Here is a 20,862-nt window from a genome sequence, read left to right on the forward strand (position 1 = left end):
CCCAAACTTTTGCAGACGCCATTTTTTTGTTTTCTGTTATTTTGAAAGTGTAAATGATGGAAATAAAATCTAACTTTTGTTGACATATTATAAGAATGTCTAATCTGTAATTTGATGCCTTTTGGAGATTTTTCCATCTTTCCTTGGCTTCTTTATGCACATTAATACAAATTTTTAGCTGGGGTGCCCAAACTTTCGATCCCCACTGTACATGTTGCAACTCCGAAATAATTCTGTAAGTGAGCGGAGCGACATTTATTTAAAGCACTGTGTGGAAAATGTAACTGCTCTGACCACAAACTAACGCGTTTCGCACTAACTGGGGCTTGATCTCAGAGGCGTCTCTGTGATCAAGCCCCCGTTGGAGGGGCAAAATGCATCAAAGGGTGTGGCCGGAGCGGTGGCTGAGGCTATTTCCAATACATCCGACTCTCTGGGCGGGTATGAGCGGCGTCCGTCCTTCTTCTACTGTATACTGGAGCTACTGGAATCACTATGGGACGCTGCTCCCTCTCTCTCATGCTGGCAGGGTGATTTCCATCCTTCTGTTCAGGTTGGGGCGGCGCGGCCTACGTTCATAACGCAGAAAGGCTTGATCTGAGGTGCTCATGCCAACGGGGTGATTTCCAACCCGGTTGGTGGTGCGAAACGCATCAGTGTGGATTGGCTGAGGCCTTTTCCTGTATTGGAAATGGCCCCAGCCAATCCACAATTGACGTGTTTCGCACCACCAACCGGGGCTTGATCACAGAGGTGCCTCTGTGATCAAGCCCCCTTGGAAGGGTCAAAATGCATCAGAAGGTGTGGCCAGAGCAATTGCTGAGGCTATTTCCAATACATCTGACTCTCTGGGCAGGTATGAGCGACGTCCGTCCTTCTTGTACACTGGGGCTACTGTAATCGCTATAGGACGTTGCTTCCTCTCTCTCATGCCGGTGGAGTGGTTTCTATTATTCTGTTCAGGTTGGAGTGGCGCCACAAGCCGACTTTCATGACCTAACAGAAAAATTAAACCACACATGCCTTGATTCTTCTGTTGCTATGATGGCAGTAAATGTAGAAGAGAGTGGTGGCCCCTCAATGTAGGCTATGCAGACCAAGGAACTCAAACATATAAGCGTACCAGTGAACAGTTGCAACCCTCCCAGGCTCCGATTCTAGGGAATCTGGCTCCAACATAGTGGGGCGGATAGTGTTGTCCAGAGGAAAAGAAGACAGCACAGAGAACAGAAGATGGTGGCGGACTAATGTAGGTTCCTATGCAGTCCCACCACAGCCATGAATATCTAATTCACCCCAGTGACACCGACTGATGGAAGAAAAAATGGTTTGCGGATGGCCCTCCATCTAATAAGGTCAGAGATCTTTCACAAGAAAATGGCAGAAAAAACCCATGTCTGAATGTCAGGAAACTAGTGCAGCTCATGCGAATTCTTCTGCAGCTCAGAGGCTGGCCTCTAACTATTCTCTGCCTGATCTCCTGGTGGTGACCTCAGCTTGCCTCTGACTATTCTCTGCCTGATCTCCTGGTGCTGACCTCTGCTTGCCTCTGACTATTCTCTGCCTGATCTCCTGGTGCTGACCTCTGCTTGCCTCTGACTATTCTCTGCCTGATCTCCTGGTGCTGACCTCTGCTTGCCTCTGACTATTCTCTGCCTATCTCCCGGTGCTGACCTCAGCTTGCCTCTGACTATTCTCTGCCTATCTCCCGGTGCTGACCTCAGCTTGCCTCTGACTATTCTCTGCCTATCTCCCGGTGCTGACCTCAGCTTGCCTCTGAATATTCTCTGCCTGATCTCCCGGTGATGACCTCAGCCTGCCTCTGAATATTCTCTGCCTGATCTCCTGGTGATGACCTCGGCTTACCTCTCATTACTCTCCTGTATTGGAAATGGCCTCAGCCAATCCACAACTGTCGCGTTTCGCACCACCAACTGGGGCTTGATCTCAGAGGCGCCTCTGTGATCAAGCCCCCATTGAAGGGACTAAATGTGTCAGAGGGTGTGGCTTGAACAGTGGCTGAGGCTATTTCCAGTACATCTGACTCTCTAGGCAGGTATGAGCGGCGTCCATCCTTCTTGTACACTAGAGCTACTGGAATCGCTATAGGACGCTGCTCCCTCTCTCACATGCCGGCGGGGCGATTTCCATCCTTCTGTTCAGGTTGGAGCGGCACGGCAAGCCTACGTTCATAGCGCAGAAAGTCAGATGTATTTGAAATGGCCTCAGGCGATGCTCCGACCACAAACTGATGTGTTTCGCACCACCAACCAGGGTTTGATCACAGAGGCCCCTCTGGCAAGCCTACATTCATAACACAGAAAGTCAGATGTATCGGAAATGGCCTTAGTCAATGCTCCAACCACACTGATGCGTTTCGCACCACCGACCGGGGCTTGATCTCAGAGGCGCCTCTCTCTGGCAAGCCTACATTCTTAACGCAGAAAGTCAAATGTAATTGAAATATCCTCAGCTGATGCTCCAACTACAGGCTGACGCGTTTTGCATCACCAACTGGGGCTTGATCACAGAGGTGCCTCTGTCTGGCAAGCCTACGTTCATTACACAGAAAGTCAGATGTATCGGAAATGGCCTCAGCTGATGCTCTGACCACAAACTGATGTGTTTTGCACCACCAACCAGGGCTTGATTACAGAGGCGCCTCTGTCAGGCAAGGCCAATGTATTGGAAATGGCCTCAGCTGATGCTCCGACCACAGGCTGACGCGTTTTGCACCACCAACTAGGGCTTGATCACAGAGGCGCCTCTGTTTGGCAAGCCTACGTTCATAATGCAGAAAGTCAAATGTATTGGGAATGGCCTCAGCTGATGCTCCAACTACAGGCTGACGCGTTTTGCATCACCAACTGGGGCTTGATCACAGAGGTGCCTCTGTCTGGCAAGCCTACGTTCATTACACAGAAAGTCAGATGTATCGGAAATGGCCTCAGCTGATGCTCTGACCACAAACTGATGTGTTTTGCACCACCAACCAGGGCTTGATTACAGAGGCGCCTCTGTCTGGCAAGCCTACGTTCGTAATGCAGAAAGTCAGATGTATTGGAAATGGCCTCAGCTGATGCTCCGACCACAGACTAACGCGTTTTGCACCACCAACTGGGGCTTAATCACAGAGGCGCCTCTGTTTGGCAAGCCTACGTTCATAACGCAGAAAGTTCGATGTATCGGAAATGGCCTCAGTCAATGCTCCGACCAAAACTGACACGTTTCGCACCACCAACCGAGGCTTGATCTCAGAGGCACCTCTGTGATCAAGCCCCTGTGGGAGGGGAAAAATGCATCAGAGGGTGTGGCTGGAATGGTGGCTGAGGCTATTTCCAGTACATCTGACCCTCCGGGGCAGGTATGAGTGACGTCTGTCCTTCTTGTACACTGGGGCTACTGTAATCGCTATAGGACGTTGCTTCCTCTCTCTCATGCCGGTGGAGTGGTTTCTATTATTCTGTTCAGGTTGGAGTGGCGCCACAAGCCGACTTTCATGACCTAACAGAAAAATTAAACCACACATGCCTTGATTCTTCTGTTGCTATGATGGCAGTAAATGTAGAAGAGAGTTGTGGCCCCTCAATGTAGGCTATGCAGACCAAGGAACTCAAACATATAAGCGTACCAGTGAACAGTTGCAACCCTCCCAGGCTCCGATTCTAGGGAATCTGGCTCCAACATAGTGGGGCGGATAGTGTTGTCCAGAGGAAAAGAAGACAGCACAGAGAACAGAAGATGGTGGCGGACTAATGTAGGTTCCTATGCAGTCCCACCACAGCCATGAATATCTAATTCACCCCAGTGACACCGACTGATGGAAGAAAAAATGGTTTGCGGATGGCCCTCCATCTAATAAGGTCAGAGATCTTTCACAAGAAAATGGCAGAAGAAACCCATGTCTGAATGTCAGGAAACTAGTGCAGCTCATGCGAATTCTTCTGCAGCTCAGAGATTGGCCTCTAACTATTCTCTGCCTGATCTCCTGGTGGTGACCTCAGCTTGCCTCTGACTATTCTGTGCCTGATCTCCTGGTGCTGACCTCTGCTTGCCTCTGACTATTCTCTGCCTGATCTCCTGGTGCTGACCTCTGCTTGCCTCTGACTATTCTCTGCCTGATCTCCTGGTGGTGACCTCAGCTTGCCTCTGACTATTCTCTGCCTGATCTCCTGGTGCTGACCTGCGCTTGCCTCTGACTATTCTCTGCCTATCTCCCGGTGCTGACCTCAGCTTGCCTCTGACTATTCTCTGCCTGATCTCCCGGTGATGACCTCAGCCTGCCTCTGAATATTCTCTGCCTGATCTCCTGGTGATGACCTCGGCTTACCTCTCATTACTCTCTGCCTGATCTCCTGGTGATGACCTCGGCTTACCTCTGACTATTCTCTGCCTGATCTCCTGGTGATGACCTCGGCTTACCTCTGACTACTCTCTGCCTGATCTCTGCCTGATCTCCTGGTGTTGACCTTGGCTTGCCTCTGACTATTCTCTGCCTGATCTCCTGGTGCTGACCTTGGCTTGCTGCTGACTATCCTCTGCCTGATCTCCTGGTGCTGACCTTGGCTTGCCTCTGACTATTCTCTGCCTGATCTCTGGGTGCTGACCACGGCTTGCCTCTGACTATTCTCTGCCTGATCTTCTGGTGATGACCTCGGCTTGACTATTCTCTGCCTGATCTCTTGGTGATGACCTCGGCTTGACTATTCTCTGCCTGATCTCCTGGTGCTGACCTTGGCTTGCTGCTGACTATCCTTTGCCTGATCTCCTGATGCTAACCTCAGCTTGCCTCTGACTATTCTCTGCCTGATCTCCCAGTGCTGACCTCGGCTTGCCTCTGACTATTCTCTGCCTGATCTCCTGGTGCTGACCTCGGCTTGACTATTCTCTGCCTGATCTCCTGGTGCTGACTTCGGCTTGCCTCTGAATATTCTCTGCCTGATCTCCTGATGCTAACCTCGGCTTGCCTCTGACTATTCTCTGCCTGATCTTCTGGTGATGACCTCGGCTTGACTATTCTCTGCCTGATCTCTTGGTGATGACCTCGGCTTGACTATTCTCTGCCTGATCTCCTGGTGCTGACCTTGGCTTGCTGCTGACTATCCTCTGCCTGATCTCCTGGTGCTGACCTTGGCTTGCCTCTGACTATTCTCTGCCTGGTCTCCCGATGCTGACCTCGGCTTGACTATTCTCTGCTTGATTTTCTGGTGCTGACTTCGGCTTGCCTCTAACTATCCTCTGCCTGATCTCCTGGTGATGACCTCGGCTTGACTATTCTCTGCCTGATCTGCTGATGCTAACCTCGGCTTGCCTCTGATTATTCTCTGCCTGATCTCCTGGTGCTGACCTCTGCTTGCCTCTGACTATTCTCTGCCTGATCTCCTGGAGCTGACCTTGGCTTGCCTCTGACTATTCTCTGCCTGATCTCCTGATGCTGACCTCAGCTTGCCTCTGACTATTCTCTGCCTGATCTCCTGATGCTGACCTCAGCTTGCCTCTGACTATTCTCTGCCTGATCTCCTGATGCTGACCTCAGCTTGTCTCTGACTATTCTCTACCTGATCTCCTGGTGCTGACCTCATCTAATGTGTTTTTTTATCCTTATTTTTTTTACTTGTCGAATTTTATCTGAAGTATAATCTGCGTGTGTAATCATACACGTAACATGACAGAGGACCACCATGCAAAAACTAAAATATGTAAACGTAACATGGACTGCAGTATTTATATTCAACACAAGGGGGTGATCTCACTGGGAGCACACAGAAAGGAAGTGATGTAAGGGAGAGACAGGAAGTGATGTAGGAGTATAAATAGGAAGTTCTGGTGAGAGGAGAGTTGGGAAGAAGTAGAGAGGAGGCATTGCTGGAACTGGCAGCAGAGGAGGTAACAGGATATTATTTTATATTTACACCCAGTAACTCCCCCGTCCTCTTCCTCCATCATCATGTCCGTCTTCTTTCTACATATTTTTTCTGCTGTTTATTTTGGTTCCTCCATAGTCACCATGACGTCTTTTATAGTTTATAGACCGGATACGTCCTAAATATAGAACCATTTATCCAACCGTCCATCCAGAGCCTCTGGTTTATAGACCGGATATATCCTAAATATAGAACCATTTATCCAACCGTCCATCCAGAGCCTCTGGTTTATAGACCGGATACGTCCTAAATATAGAACCATTTATCCAACTGCACATTTAGATCCATTGGTCATCACAATGATCACAAGGTACAAAGCCACTCAGATCTGCTCTGTACATTCTTTGTGATTGGGGCCATCAAATGAATACTAGGTGTTACTGACCACCATGAAAATGCATCATGCAATACTGGGTGAGAGGTGAGGAGGATTCTGGGAGGTCATGTTATTGTTGCTCTTCCAATGCAGAGTTTTCCTCCGTTGAAGTCTGGTGACCATCTAACCATCAGAGTGCTTCCACTTATTTCCCTGAAACCCAAGAGTAACAATGGCAAGAAGATTCTAGAAGTCACCCAGAAGATCATTGATCTGCTGACAGGAGAGGTGAGCGGTGCCGGGAATTCTGGGACATTCTCCAGTAACAGACAAGGGATGTGTCTGGATGGTGACTGTATCATTGTGTGTGTCAGGTTCCTATAAGGTGTCAGGATGTCACTGTCTATTTCTCCATGGAGGAGTGGGAGTATTTAGAAGGACACAAGGACCTCTACAAGGACATCATGATGGACAATCGGCCACCCCTCACATCACCGGGTAAGAGGAGACTTTATTGGAAAGGAGAGAGCAGTACGGAGGGTCCACCTAGATCCCCCATCATCTGATAAACACATAGAAACAATGGATTCAGTCAGTGTGTGTGTCTCCTACAGATGGATCCAGTCATGGGAACCCACCAGAGAGATGTCCCTGTCCTTTGTATTCCCGGGATTCCATACAGGAAGATCACACCGTCCCTCACCATCATCAAGTAGATGGATCCAGTAATGTGAACCCATCTGAGAGATGTCCCCGTCCTCTGTATTCCCGGGATTCCACACGGGAAGGTCACACCATCCCCCACCATCATCAGGTAGGTAGGACTGAGGATGTAGAATGTAAATGTATTCTAACCCATGAGAGGACATTCTTCTATGTCATCTCTTGCTCCTTTTTATACATACAGTATATTCTATCATCTTCGGGGTTTAGGGTGAAGAACTGAAAGGCATCAAAGTTGAGATTAAAGAGGAAGAAGAAGAGACATTGATAAGTGGAGATCAGCAGTCTATGGGAGGGGATGGTCCTCTGTATCCCCAGGATTCCTCACAGGAAGGTCACACCATCCCTCACCATGGTCAGGTAGGTGGACAGAACACAGAAATGATTCTGAGCTTTGTGAGATGACATTCTTCTACGAAGTTTTGTTCCAATGTTGACTGCTACATCTGCAGTGCAGCAATTGCTCCATCCTCCCAACGGCTCCATCATGTTTTTCAACACAATAATTTTTTTGCTTTTTAAAATGATACTAGTGATGCACTGATATATCAGCCGCTGAAAATTATTGGCCGAAAATAGGGTTATCTGCATTTTGCTGATAGAAAAAAAAAGAAAGATGCCGATAATGATAATTGACTTCAATGCAGAAATCACGTCTCATTGACTTCAATGCAAAAATCACGTCCCATTGATCTCAATGCAAAATCACGTCCCATTGACTTCAATGCAAAAATCACGTCCCATTGACTTCAATGCAAAAATCACGTCCCATTGACTTCAATGCAAAAATCGCGTCCCATTGATCTCGATGCAAAATCGCGTCCCATTGACTTCAATGCAAAAACAACCCCCATTGACTTCAATGCAAAAACAACCCCCATTGACTTCATTGCAAAATCGCAACCCATTTACTTCATTGCAAAATCGCATTCTATTGACTTCAATGTAAAAACAACCCCTATTGACTTCAATACAAAATCACATCCCATTGACTTCAATGTAAAAACGCTCCTTATTGACTTCAAAGCAAAAAAGCTTCTATTTAAGTTTTTTTTCATTTTTATATATATTTCATTTTATTTTCTGTCCAATTTTTTTGTATGTTACTTTCAGTTTACGTTACTGGATTATATTTTTTGAAAATTCATATTCATGATATTCATTAAAAAGTTGAATATTATACAGATATATAAAAACTGTCCATTGCGGTTTTCAGCCAAGCGCATCCTGAATTTTCATTTCGGTGTACCACTGCAATATACATTTTCTTCCAAGGGATTTTGGTCCAACCCACGCTATCATGGGTCCTCCTTTCCCGTGTGTTCCTCCATTGATGGGCATGCGCTGAATGACATTGAGATTTTTTGCACCCGAGATTGAACGCCAGCATGAACAAAAAATTCCCTCCTAGCACAATCCCCAGTTCCCAACCGCCCCACCACCATATTATCTTTTCTTGCACAAACCCCCCACCCCCAAAAATGTCCTTTCTTAGCTAAAATACCCCCAATCATTCCTGCTAGTACACCCCCCCAAGAAAAAAAAATTCTGCTCCTAGCACAATCCCTCCCACACCTTATTATCTTTTCTTGCACAATCCCCCCTGCCCCTCAAAATTTCCCCTTCTAGTACAAATACTGCCAGTTATCCCTGCTAGTATAAATTCCCCCCCCCCCAAAAAAAAAAAATTCCCCTCCTAGCACAATCCCCAGGTCCCAACCCCCCCACTACCATATTATCTTTTCTTGCACAAACCCCCCACACCCCAAAATTTCCTCTCCTAGCACAAATACCCCCAATCATTCCTCCTAGTACAAATACCCCCCCCCCCCCCACAAAAAAAATAAAACAAATTCCATTCCTAGCACAATCCCCCCCCCCATACCATATTACCTTTTCTTGCACAAACCCCCCGCCCTCCAAAATTTCCTTTTCTAGCACAAATAACCCCAATCATTCCTCCTAGTACAATTCCCCTCTGCCCTCCCCCCCCAAAAAAAATAAATTCCCCTCTTAGCACAATATCCCCCCCCAAAAAAAAATTTCCTCTCCTACCACAAATACCCGCAATCATCCCTGCTAGTACAAATTCCCCCCCCCCCCCCAAGAAATACATTTCTCTCCTAGTGCAAAACATTTCTCTCCTAGTAAAAATCCCCCTACCCCACACCATATTACCTTTTATAGCACAGCCCCCCCCCCCCAAATTCCCCCTCCTAGCACAAATCTTTTGAGACCATTCCCTCTTCCAACACAAATCCCCTCAAATCACCATTCCTAGCACACCTCTGCAAATTTCCTCTCCTAGAACAATTATTATCCCCTGCCGCCCCCCAAATCCCCCCCCAACACAAATCCCATCCCCCCACTCTCCTTGCGCTGTGCCCCCAGGGCAGCTGCCCCTCCTGCCCACTTATTGTCCCAGCCCTGAGCGTGATGACTTCCTCCACGGGGTGGGTCCCTGGTGTGACGGGTGTGGCGTCAGACCCCAGCCCTTCTCACCAAACTCGTGACCGAAGGACTAGCCAATCTAAAACTGCGTTGTCACGTGCGTAACAATTCCACGTCCAGCTGCACCCTGCACAAAGATTTTCCAGCTCACTGGACCACAATCTGCCCGCAACCTGAGAGCGATTGTTACTGGGTCAGGTTAATTACGCAATTAACCCTTCACACTGCCACCACCTCCTTTTTACAGAGAAGGAGGAAACTCTGCAATATTAGCAATAACACTATGATGTTTGAATAATCGTCTGTATACCACTGTCACCGCAGGCAGATGTATGCAGAAGTTTAAAAACACACAGTAGCGCTCTTCAGAGACAGGGAATCTTAGTTTGCATTAAAGAGCTTTAGAAACAGTTCAACACTATATATATATATATATATATATATATATATATATATATACATATACATAGAGCAATCCCACAACAGAGAGCTAAAGAAGAAGTTTAGAGAGGGAGAATACTTGCCAGAGTCCTTGGTTAAGCAGATCAAGTGTCCTGAACAAAAGGGTACCGTTCTCCCAAGTTGGTTCCTGATGTTAAAAATGGAAAATCTCTCAGCTTACCTCTCTCCAGGCATGACAGCTTTTTGTAGGGTCCCAGCAGGGGGTGTCTCTGAAGCCAAGGGCCAATCACCTCATGTAGGCAGGGGGTTTAGGCGGAGACCCCAGCAGTGACCCAAATCCCTCCCAAGTTTATACCAGGGTCAATAACCTTCCATAGGTACATATAGCATCCTATCCACTGGTAGGATAATATGCAGAATCATCTGCTGAAGGTCCAGACATCAGATATGACATATCTGCTTGGGACGGTTAAGGAGATATCACTTTCTGCTCTCGGGTAGACGTAATCTAGGGGTGTAAGGTATCAGGTGACTCGCATTAAACCGACCTATCTGAATATATGTTTTGTTTTATTGTACGCATTTCCTGCGAGCAGTTATGAAAGTGTTTGAAAAAGTGGTTTACAAATGAGATATGTTTTACTGCTATTCCAGAATGCTTTCAAGTCCAGTGACTGGCGGGTTTATAGCTTTACGAGCAGCTCAGAGCAAGAGTGGGATAGACACCATGGCATCAGCTAATTGGGTTTACAACCATGAATGGTATCCAGCTGTGCCCTGTGCACTCCTGAACTCGGTACGCACCAGACCATTTGCCATTCAACAGAAAGGGAGGGGGGCTGATTTGGAGTGAGAATGTCACAAGATGGAGGATCTTTAGCAAAATGGATGTTCGTGTCATACCTGTACGTACAATTGATACACCTGGCTTCCCAGGCTCACAAAAAATGGCCAGGAGACCTGATTTATCTCTGCTACACGTCACTAATATCTGCCAGTCTTGTGCCTCCCCCAGCCTGTTACTGGACGGTGAAAGGAGAAGCAGCAGACTAATGAGCTCACCTCTTTCTCTTTCTCTCTCTGCTCTCTCCTCCAACCAGCATGTCTCTTGTTAGCACTACAGCTGATGGGCTCTTTGTGCTGCTTCTCCCTCTCCCAGTCTGAGCTATGCTGTACAGGGACTGCAGGAGGCTGAAACCAGGTCACGTTAAGGTACTTGAAGAAAACAAAAAACCCACCATGATGCAGTGATGAGTTCAGTGCTGCTGTCATTTTGTGTTTTTTATATTAAAGTTCAACTTTATTGAATGTTTTCTATTATTTTGGGGTTTAGGGTGAAGAACGGATTACTATAAAAGCTGAGGTTAAAGAGGAAGAAGAGGAGACGTCTGTGGGGGGGGATCAACCGTCCACAGAGGAGGTTGGGATTATGATGAAGAGTGAACAGGATGAGATGTCTCCACCTATCAACACAAGTAGGTACAGGCACTCTGGAAGAAACAGTTCATATTTGGGAAGAGATTCAACTGAAAAAGTCCCCTACCCCATTGTAAAATGAGGGGGTCGTTATTTCCTGATTAGTGTTGGGATGGTTGGGGTCATTTGCAGCTCGAATCCAATGATCTAGATCAGGGGTCTCCAAACTATGGTCCTCCAGGTGTTGAGGAACTGCAAGTCCCATGAGGTCTTGCAAGACTAACAGCCACCAGGCAAGACTCCCAGAGGCATGATGGGACTTGAAGTACTGCAACAGCTGGAGGGCCATTATTTGGAGACTGCTGAAGTACTACAAGACCCATCATGCCTCAGGGTGTCTTGCCTCTGGCTGTCAGTCTTGCAAGGCCTCATGGGACTTGCAGTTCCTCAACACCTGGAGGACCATAGTTTGGAGACCCTTAATCTAGATACGAATGTTTGGACCATGGTTATGGTAAAATGATGGTTTTGAAGTCTTGTCAATCACATTTCCCCTGGCCTAGATGATTGTAGTGGAAGTGGAAGCAGGTACCTGTGAACCCACTCCCCCGGCTCCCCAAAGGTGCCAATCCTTAATGGGGAGCAGGGGGCCAGTCTTTAAAGCAGAACATCCCCTTTTGGGTGGAGCTCCTCTTTAAGTAGTTGAATGTGACCTGGTATCAGTCACTTGTAGTCCCGTTACAGCAGACCTCAGATTGGGGTCACCAACACCTGGAGGACCATAGTTTGGAGACCCCTGATCTAGATACGAATGTTTGGACCATGGTCATGGTAAAATGATGGATTTGAAGTCTCGTCAATCACATTTCCCCTCAAAGGAAGAAATGTCTCTACCTATTGATACAAGTAGGTACAGGCACAATGGAAGAAACGGGTCACAGTTTCATTTTCCTTCCAAGAAGAAGGTTTGTAGAATAAGAAAAATGTTCGATAATTTTCAGATCCTCACATCATCAGATGCAAAGATGAGACTGAATTATAAATTGTAGACCATCAAAAGTTGGGAAGAGATTCAACTGAAAAAGTCCTCTCCCCCATTGTAAGATGAAGGGGCCGTCATTTCCTGATTAGTGTTGGGATGGTCGCAGCAAAAAAACTCGAGTCCAATCATCATAGATCAGGGGTCTCCAAACTATTGCCCTCCAGCTGTTGAAGTACTACAAGTCTCATCGTGCCTCTGCCTCTGGGAGTCTTGCCTGTGGCTGTCAGAGTCTTGCAAGGCCTCATGGGGCTTGCAGTTCCTCAACACCTGGAGGACCATAGTTTGGAGACCCTTGATCTAGATACGAATATTTGGACCATGATCATGGAACAATGGTGATTTTGAAGTCTCGTCAATCACATTTCCCCTCAAAGGAAGAAATGTCTCTACCTATTGATACAAGTAGGTACAGGCACTATGGAAGAAATGGGTCACAGTTTAATTTTCCTTCTGAGTAGAAGGTTTGTAGTATAAGAAAAAATGTTCGATAATTATCGGATCTTCACTTCATGAGATGTAAGATGAGACTGAATTTTAAATTATAGACCATCAAAAGTTGGGAAGAGATTCAACTGAAAAAGTCCTCTGCCCCCATTGTAAGATGAAGGGGTTGTCATTCCCTGATAAGTGTTGGGATGGTTGCAGCAAAAAAACTCGATTCCAATCATCTAGATCAGGGGTCTCCAAACTATGGTTCTCCAGGTGTTGAGGAACTGCAAGTTCCATGAGGCCTTGCAACCATGGTTGGACAATAGTTTGGAGACCCCTGATCTAGATACGAATGTTTGGACCATGGTCATGGTAAAATGATGGTTTTGAGGTCTTGTTTCTTCCATTGTGCCTGTACATACTTGTATCAATAGGTAGAGACATTTCTTCCTTTGAGAGGAAATGTGATTGACAAGACTTCAAAACCATCATTTTACCATGACCATGGTCCAAACATTCATATCTAAATCAAGGGTTTCAAAACTATGGTCCTCCAGGTGTTGAGGAACTACAAGTCCCATGAGGCCTTGCAAGACTGACAGCCACCAGGCAAGACTCCCAGAGGCATGATGGGACTTGAAGTACTTCAACAGCTGGAGGGCCATTATTTGGAGACCCCTGAAGTATTACAAGACCCATCATGCCTCTGGGAGTCTTGCCTGTGGCTGTCATAGTCTTGCAAGGCCTCATGGGACTTGCAGTTCCTCAACACCTGGAGGACCATAGTTTGGAGACCCTTGATCTAGGTACGAATGTTTGGACCATGGTCATGGTAAAATGATGGTTTTGAAGTCTTGTCAGTCACATTTCACCTCAAAGGAGGAACTGTCTCTACCTATTGATACAAGTAGGTACAGGCACTATGGAAGAATCAGGTCAGTTTCATTTTCCTTACGAGAAGAAGGTTTGTAGTTTGAGGAAACATGTCCATTAATAAGCAGATATGATTCTCAGAGATCCGTGAAACTGTTGGCTGCTCGACCAACATCCACGCCTCTCTTATGACTGTCCTTTGTATAGTCATTGAAACATTTCTCTCCATCAGATGGCGCTGATGTCAGGAATTCCTCGGAGAGACATCTTCTATTATCTGATGATTGGAAGTCAGAAGATAATGCCATCACACAGGATTCTCCAGGAGTGAATCCAAATACACGCAATATCCATCACAGACCTTCCTGTCCGGAGACCTCAATGGATCCCTCTGATCAGGGGGAATCTTCTGACCAATCAGATACTAGGAGTGTAAATGTCCATTTAGGATCTCACACTGCAGAGAGATCAACAGATCCATCTACTCCCAAGGAATCTTCCTCACCCCATGAAGGAGCTCACCGAGGGGACAATCTGTTATCATGCCTGGGGTGTGGGAAATCTTTCAAGGCAAAATCTGAACTTCGTTTCCATCTTAGATCCCATACCAGTGTAACGCTTACATGTTCAAAATGCGGGAAATCTTTTACGGAGGAAAGCGAATTCCTTACACATCAGAGACTTCACAAGGGTGAAAATCCTTATGTATGTTCAGCGTGCGGGAAATGTTTCGCTGAAAAAAACGAGCTCCTTACACACCAGAAAGTTCACGTAGGAGTGCATCCTTTTTCATGTCCAGAGTGCGGGAAATGTTTCAGTGGGAAAAGCATACTTTTAACACATCAGAGAGTTCACACGGGGGAACGGCCGTTTATATGCCCAGAGTGCGGGAAAGGTTTCACCCAGAAAAAATGCCTCCTTTCACACCAGAGAGTTCACACGTGCGAGCGCCCTTATTCGTGTTCAGAGTGCGGGAAATGTTTCACCCAGGAAAAATCCCTTGTTAAACACTGGAGAATTCACACAGGTGAGCGTCCCCATCTGTGTTCAGAGTGCGGGAAACGTTTTATTCATAAAGGAGACCTTGTCAAACACCAAAGGACTCACACGGGCGAGCGTCCCTATTCATGTTCAGAGTGCGGGAAATGTTTCAACGCGAAAAGCGTACTTCTTTCGCACCAGAGGATTCACACTGGCGAGCGTCCTTTTTTATGCACAGAGTGCGGGAAAAGCTTCACTCAGAAAGGAAGCCTGACTATACACCAAAGACTTCACAAAAGCGAGCGGCCTTTTTCTTGTTCGGTGTGCGGGAGATCTTTCACTGTCAAAGCCAAGTTTCTCGCCCACCAGAGGAGTCACACTGAAGAGAGTCTTTTTTCTTGTGCGGACTGCGGGAAGTCTTTCAGTCAGAAAGCCCAGTTGCTGGCTCATCGGAAAAGCCACACGGGCAAGCATCCTTTTCCATGTCCAGTGTGCGGGATATGTTTCTCCGACAAAGCAAACCTTCATAGACACCAGATGAGTCACTCGAGCGAGCGCCCTTTTGCATGTTCAGAGTGCGGGAAATGTTTTACACGTAAAGAAAATCTACTTAAGCATCAAAGTGCACACACCTGATGATACTGGTAATAAGTGTAGTGGGAAAAACACTGGCTGCAGCTGCACTCTGTAGCTGGTGCCCTGCGGCGCTGAACTGCCTACCAGCTATTTCAACAAAAGGAGCAGGAACAGTTGAACGGGAACTGTAGTCCCAAGGAGAGACTCGAGAACTTTCCAACTACATTCTCTAGGGAGGATTTTTCCGGGAGGAGGGGAAAGAGCGGCAATTACTGGGCTCTACAGGACACCACTTCCTCTTGCCCTGAGGGACACCTGAGAATGCACATCGCTGTCCAGTGTGCACTTTCACCACTGGCCTGAGAAGGATCCAGAGTTCTGATTTCAGGGATGCCGACAGACAGGGTCACTTGGGTGCAGAGCAGAGAGTGGACTGGGGGGGTGAGCAACAATGTTGCTGCGACTGGGGAGCTGCTGCTGCAGGGATTTACTATGTGCTGCGAGAGAGAGAGAGTGGACCCTTTAGGAATTAACCATACAACCATCTAGTAGCCTTTATTGATACCTGCAGGTTTGCCTGGGACTATTCTCAAGTTCATCCATGAGTACGGCTGGGCCCCAACACTAGCCGGCTGAAGAGTTTGGTCTAAAGCCTGCCCCTTTACAGCTGCTGCACAGGTACCTTTACCTATTGCTTATGCTAAGAGGTACCTCTCAGGGGACATTGCATCATATCCAAAAATAGAAGAAAAATATATTTTAAAAATATTCTTCCCAAATCTATTGACATATATTTGAAATGCTAAAATTTTGGCCACATTCAATATATTTCAATAAATAAATAATTTATACTACATGTGGAAATGTGTTTTTATTACAAACTATATGAACAATATTTTTAAAAATAAATTTAAAATATACCGTATGTCTTTAAAAAATACAGATCTACATTTTTGGAATGCATTTGCAAATATATGTAAAAATAAATGTTAAAATGAGTTTTATTTTTTTATGTTAAAAAAAAATCTGAAGAATACATTTAAAAAAATATATTCTTCACAAGTAATCTGAAGAAAATATTAAAAATATATATATTTTTAAACTATATTCTTCAGATTACCTGTCAAGAACCGTGGGAGTGTCATGGTCGGGGGCTGCATGAGTTTTGTCGGCACGGGTGAGCTACAGTTCATTGAGGGAACTATGTCCTGTGGTCTGATGACACCAAGACAAAAGTTGGTGTCAAGTGTGTGTGGCTGCAACCAGGTGAGGAGTACAAAGACAAGTGTGTCTTGCCTACAGTCAAGCATGGTGGTGGGAGTGTCATGGTCTGGGGCTGCAGGAGTGCTGCCGGCACTGGAGAGCTCCAGTTCATTGAGGGAACCATGAATGCCAACATGTACCGTGACATACTGAAGCAGAGCATGATCCCCTCCCTTCGGAGACTGGGCTGCAGGGCAGTATTCCAACATGAGAACAACCTCAAACACACCTCCAAGAGCACCACTGCCTTGCTAAAGAAGCTAAGGGTAAAGATGATGGACTGGCCAAGCAAGTCTCCAGAACTAAACCCTTTTGAGAATGTAGTGTGGATGGTGGGAGGAGAGCTGTCGGAGAATGTAGTGTGGATGAGGGCAGGAGAGCTGTCGGAGAGTGTAGTGTGGATGGTGGGGGGGAGGAGAGCTGTCAGAGAATGTAGTGTGGATGGTGGAGGAGGAGAGCTGTCAGAGAATGTAGTGTGGATGGTGGAGGAGGAGAGCTGTCAGAGAATGTAGTGTGGATGGTGGAGGAGGAGAGCTGTCAGAGAATGTAGTGTGGATGGTGGAGGAGGAGAGCTGTCAGAGAATGTGGTGGAGGAGGAGAGCTGTCAGAGAATGTAGTGTGGATGGTGAGAGGAGAGCTGTCAGAATGTAGTGTAGATCAGTGTTTTTCAACCTTTTTTGTGCAAAGGCACACTTTTTTCATGAAAAAAATCACGAGGCACACCACCATTAGAAAATGTTAAAAAAATTTATTGAAAAACTTTTTGACTTGAGGGCCGCAATGGGTTCATATATTGGACCCGGGGGCCGGACCAAGAGTAGATGAATGATGTGTATGTGTCATCCATAGTAAGTATAGTAATATTCCCCCATAGTAAGCATAGTAATTAATCCCCCATATAGTAATTCATCCCCCATAGTAATTCATCCCCCATAGTAATTAATCCCCCATAGTAATTCATCCCCCATATAGTAATTCATCCCCCATAGTAATTAATCCCCCATAGTAATTAATCCCCCATATAGTAATTCATCCCCCATAGTAATTCATCCCCCATATAGTAATTCATCCCCCATAGTAATTCATCCCCCATAGTAATTCATCCCCCATAGTAATTCATCCCCCATATAGTAATTCATACCCCATAGTAATTCATACCCCATAGTAATTCATCCCCCATATAGTAATTCATCCCCCATAGTAATTCATCCCCCATAGTAATTAATCCCCCATATAGTAATTCATCCCCCATATAGTAATTCATCCCCCATATAGTAATTCATCCCCCCTATAGTAATTCATCCCCCCTATAGTAATTTATCCCCCATAGTAATACATCCCCCCTATAGTAATTCATCCCCCATAGTAATTCATCCCCCATATTAATTCATCCCCCATATTAAGTCCCCAAGCCCCCCCTGTGTCAATTCACTTACCTTTGCTCCGCGCGTTCCTCTCGCCGTTCCGGTGTAGCATGAAAATCTGTCTCCTATGAGGATCTGTCCCCCTCGACGTATCTGCGCATGTGCCAGTTTCAGGCATTAGCAGCCGATCGGCGATCTCCGGCACATGCGCAGATACGTCGAGGGGAACAGATCATCCTGACAGTATCACGCTCCGCGGGCCGGATTAAAAGGTCCGCCGGGCCGTATACGGCCCGCGGGCCGTAGTTTGCCCATTGCTGTTCTAATGATTGGTCTATTTGTGAGCCGAGGCCACATGTTACGGATGAAATTTTTCCCACGGCACACCAGACAATATCTCCCGGCACACTAGTGTGCCGCGGCACAGTGGTTGAAAAACGCTGGTGTAGATGGTGGGGGAGGAGAACTGTCAGAGAATGTAGTGTGGATGGTGGGGGAGGAGAGCTGTCAGAGAATTTAGTGTGGATGGTGGGGGGAGGAGAGCTGTCAGAGAATGTAGTGTGAATGGTGGAGGAGAGCTGTCAGAGAATGTAGTGTGGATGGTGGGAGGAGAGCTGTCAGAGAATGTAGTGTGGATGGTGAGAGGAGAGCTGTCGGAGAATGTAGTGTGGATGGTGGGGGGGAGAGCTGTCTGAGAATGTAGTGTGGATGGTGGGAGGAGAGCTGTCGGAGAATGTAGTGTGGATGGTGGGGGGGAGAGCTGTCGGAGAATGTAGTGTGGATGGTGGGGGGGGGGAGCTGTCGGAGAATGTAACGTGGATGGTGGGAGGAGAGCTGTCGGAGAATGTAGTGTGGATGGTGGAGGAGAACTGTCGGAGAATGTAGTGTGGATGGTGGGGGAAGAGAGCTGTCGGAGAATGTAGTGTGGATGGTGGGGGGAGAAGAGCTGTCGGAGAATGTAGTGTGGATGGTGGGAGGAGAGCTTTCGGAGGACTGCTGTATAAAACTCAGGAGGAGACTGGATCCTGAGCTGCTGTCGGAGTAGAATCCTGCGGAAGTCCTAATGTTGCCTTTCGTACTTTTTTTTAATTCTCTTCAGCCAGATTTCTCTGTCCACACAGATGAGGTGTATGGAGGAATCCCCACCCCTTCTTCATTGCCAAGAAATTGCTGCAGCTGCAGATCAAGGAACAATGTCTCTTTGACATAAGTTGGTCAAGTGATCAATTTTTGTCAAGCAGGAACTGCCACACATTTGTCGAAATTTTGGATGGTGGTCCGGCCTATGTACATAAACGGCCAGATGGAAGCAGTGCAGAAGCCGGTTGCCATTCATAAACGACGCCCGCATTTTCAGGTTGTGTGCGCTCCCTGGGAGCACGTGGCACTCCGATCCAGTGCCCGCTGTGTACAGGACCTCTCTGTGAAGTTGGTGATTGGCCAATCAGTGATCACATGAAGAGTAGTAAGCACGATGTCACTTCTGACATCACTGATTACTACGTGTGAAATATGTGAATGATCACAGAGATCACATGGTACAGGGCCATTCACAATAGCCCTGTACCATGTGACAAGCTGTGACCAATCAGGAATGCAGCCAGAGAGAAGGAGAAATTATTGTTTTTACATCCTTTATGAGTGTAAAAGCAATCAGTGTAAAAAAAAATAAATAAAATGTTCATCACCCCCCACAAGTAGTACAGTGTCACTATGGTGACACTGAACTGCTAGACACTGACATCCCCAGTGACACCAATACAGTGATCAGTGCTAATACAAAGCACTGACACTGTACTAATGGCACTGGGCAGGAAGGGGTTAACGTGTGGGGTGATCAAAGGGTTACCTGTGTGCTGTTTTACTAGGGAGACATGCTGCTATGCAGAGCAATACAAAGCAGCATGTCCTTGTTGACAGGGGAGAAATCTGTGTTGTTTACATACAGACCTCTCCCCTGTCAGTGTTCCTCGGCGATCTCCGGATGCCGGCAGGGAATCTCCGGCTGGGACCCAGTGATCAACAGCTGTAGCCACCAACGGCGGCGCGGGTAGGGCATCACGTGAACCCCTACCCGTAAATGCACAATCCGGTATATACACGTGATTTTGCGCACCCCTGTAGCAGTAGTTCTGCTATAGGGCGGTCAGGAAGCGGTGCTGTACGTAGAAAATTTAACTGCGAAGTTTGATCCCAAAAAAAATCTGCACAAACCGTACGTTCATGTGTTATCTGATTTTTCTGGTACAGGAAATGTAGAAGATTACAGAATAAAGAAGACAGTGGCTTTTTCACTATTTATTTTATTGAATTTAAAAATATTAAAATGACTATAAAATTGATCTTCATTTCATTTTTTACTCCCTGGATGTATGATCATAATGGTGCGATCATAGGCGTAACATGACAGAGGACCAGAAGGAAGCCTGCAAAACGTAATGTAGAATGCAGTATTTAAAGTGAACGCAAAGTGGCAATATGACTGCGGGGACACAGACAGGAAGTGATGTAGGAGTAGAAACAGGAAGTTCCAGGTGAGAGGTGAGCTGGGAGGAAGTAGAGAGGAGACATTGCTGGAACTGGCAGCAGAGGAGGTAATAAGATCTTATTTTATATTTACACCCAGAAACCCCCCCCCCCCGTCATGTCTCTTCCTCCATCGTCATGTCCGTCCTCGTCCTCCATAGTCACTGTGACGTCTTTTATGGTTTATAGACAGGATACATCCTAAATATAGAGCCATTTATCCAACCGTCCATCCAGAGCCTCTGGTTTATGGACCGGATACATCCTAAATATAGAACCATTTATCCAACCGTCCATCCAGAGCCTCTGGTTTATAGACCGGATACGTCCTAAATATAGAACCATTTATCCAACCGTCCATCCGGAGCAGTGTTTTTCAACCTTTTTTGTGCAAAGGCACACTTTTTTCATGAAAAAAATCACAAGGCACACCACCATTAGAAAATGTTAAAAAAATTTATTGAAAAACTTTTTGACTTGAGGGCCGCAATGGGTTCATATATTGGACCCGGGGGCCGGACCAAGAGTAGATGAATGATGTGTATGTGTCATCCATAGTAAGTATAGTAATATTCC

General features: G+C 46.5%; 1 protein-coding gene across 1 annotated transcript in view; it reads left to right on the top strand.

Annotated features, from left to right (window-relative positions):
- LOC149453377 (uncharacterized) overlaps nucleotides 1-15,987 on the top strand; it is a 28,374-nt gene extending 12,387 nt beyond the window's left edge. Inside the window, exons 8-12 of the mRNA XM_089688633.1 lie at nucleotides 6,609-6,738; nucleotides 6,855-7,054; nucleotides 7,174-7,323; nucleotides 11,150-11,291; nucleotides 13,809-15,987. Of these exons, the coding sequence (XP_089544759.1) occupies nucleotides 6,609-6,738; nucleotides 6,855-7,054; nucleotides 7,174-7,323; nucleotides 11,150-11,291; nucleotides 13,809-15,193 (2,007 nt within the window). The 3' untranslated portion in view covers nucleotides 15,194-15,987. The remainder of the gene's footprint in view (nucleotides 1-6,608; nucleotides 6,739-6,854; nucleotides 7,055-7,173; nucleotides 7,324-11,149; nucleotides 11,292-13,808) is intronic.
- Nucleotides 15,988-20,862: the final 4,875 nt, after the last annotated feature.

This window comes from Staurois parvus, unplaced genomic scaffold, assembly GCF_062004578.1.
Source record: "Staurois parvus isolate SC_StPar_1 unplaced genomic scaffold, SC_StPar_1.0 ptg000449l, whole genome shotgun sequence".
Classification (NCBI taxonomy): Eukaryota; Metazoa; Chordata; class Amphibia; order Anura; family Ranidae; genus Staurois; species Staurois parvus.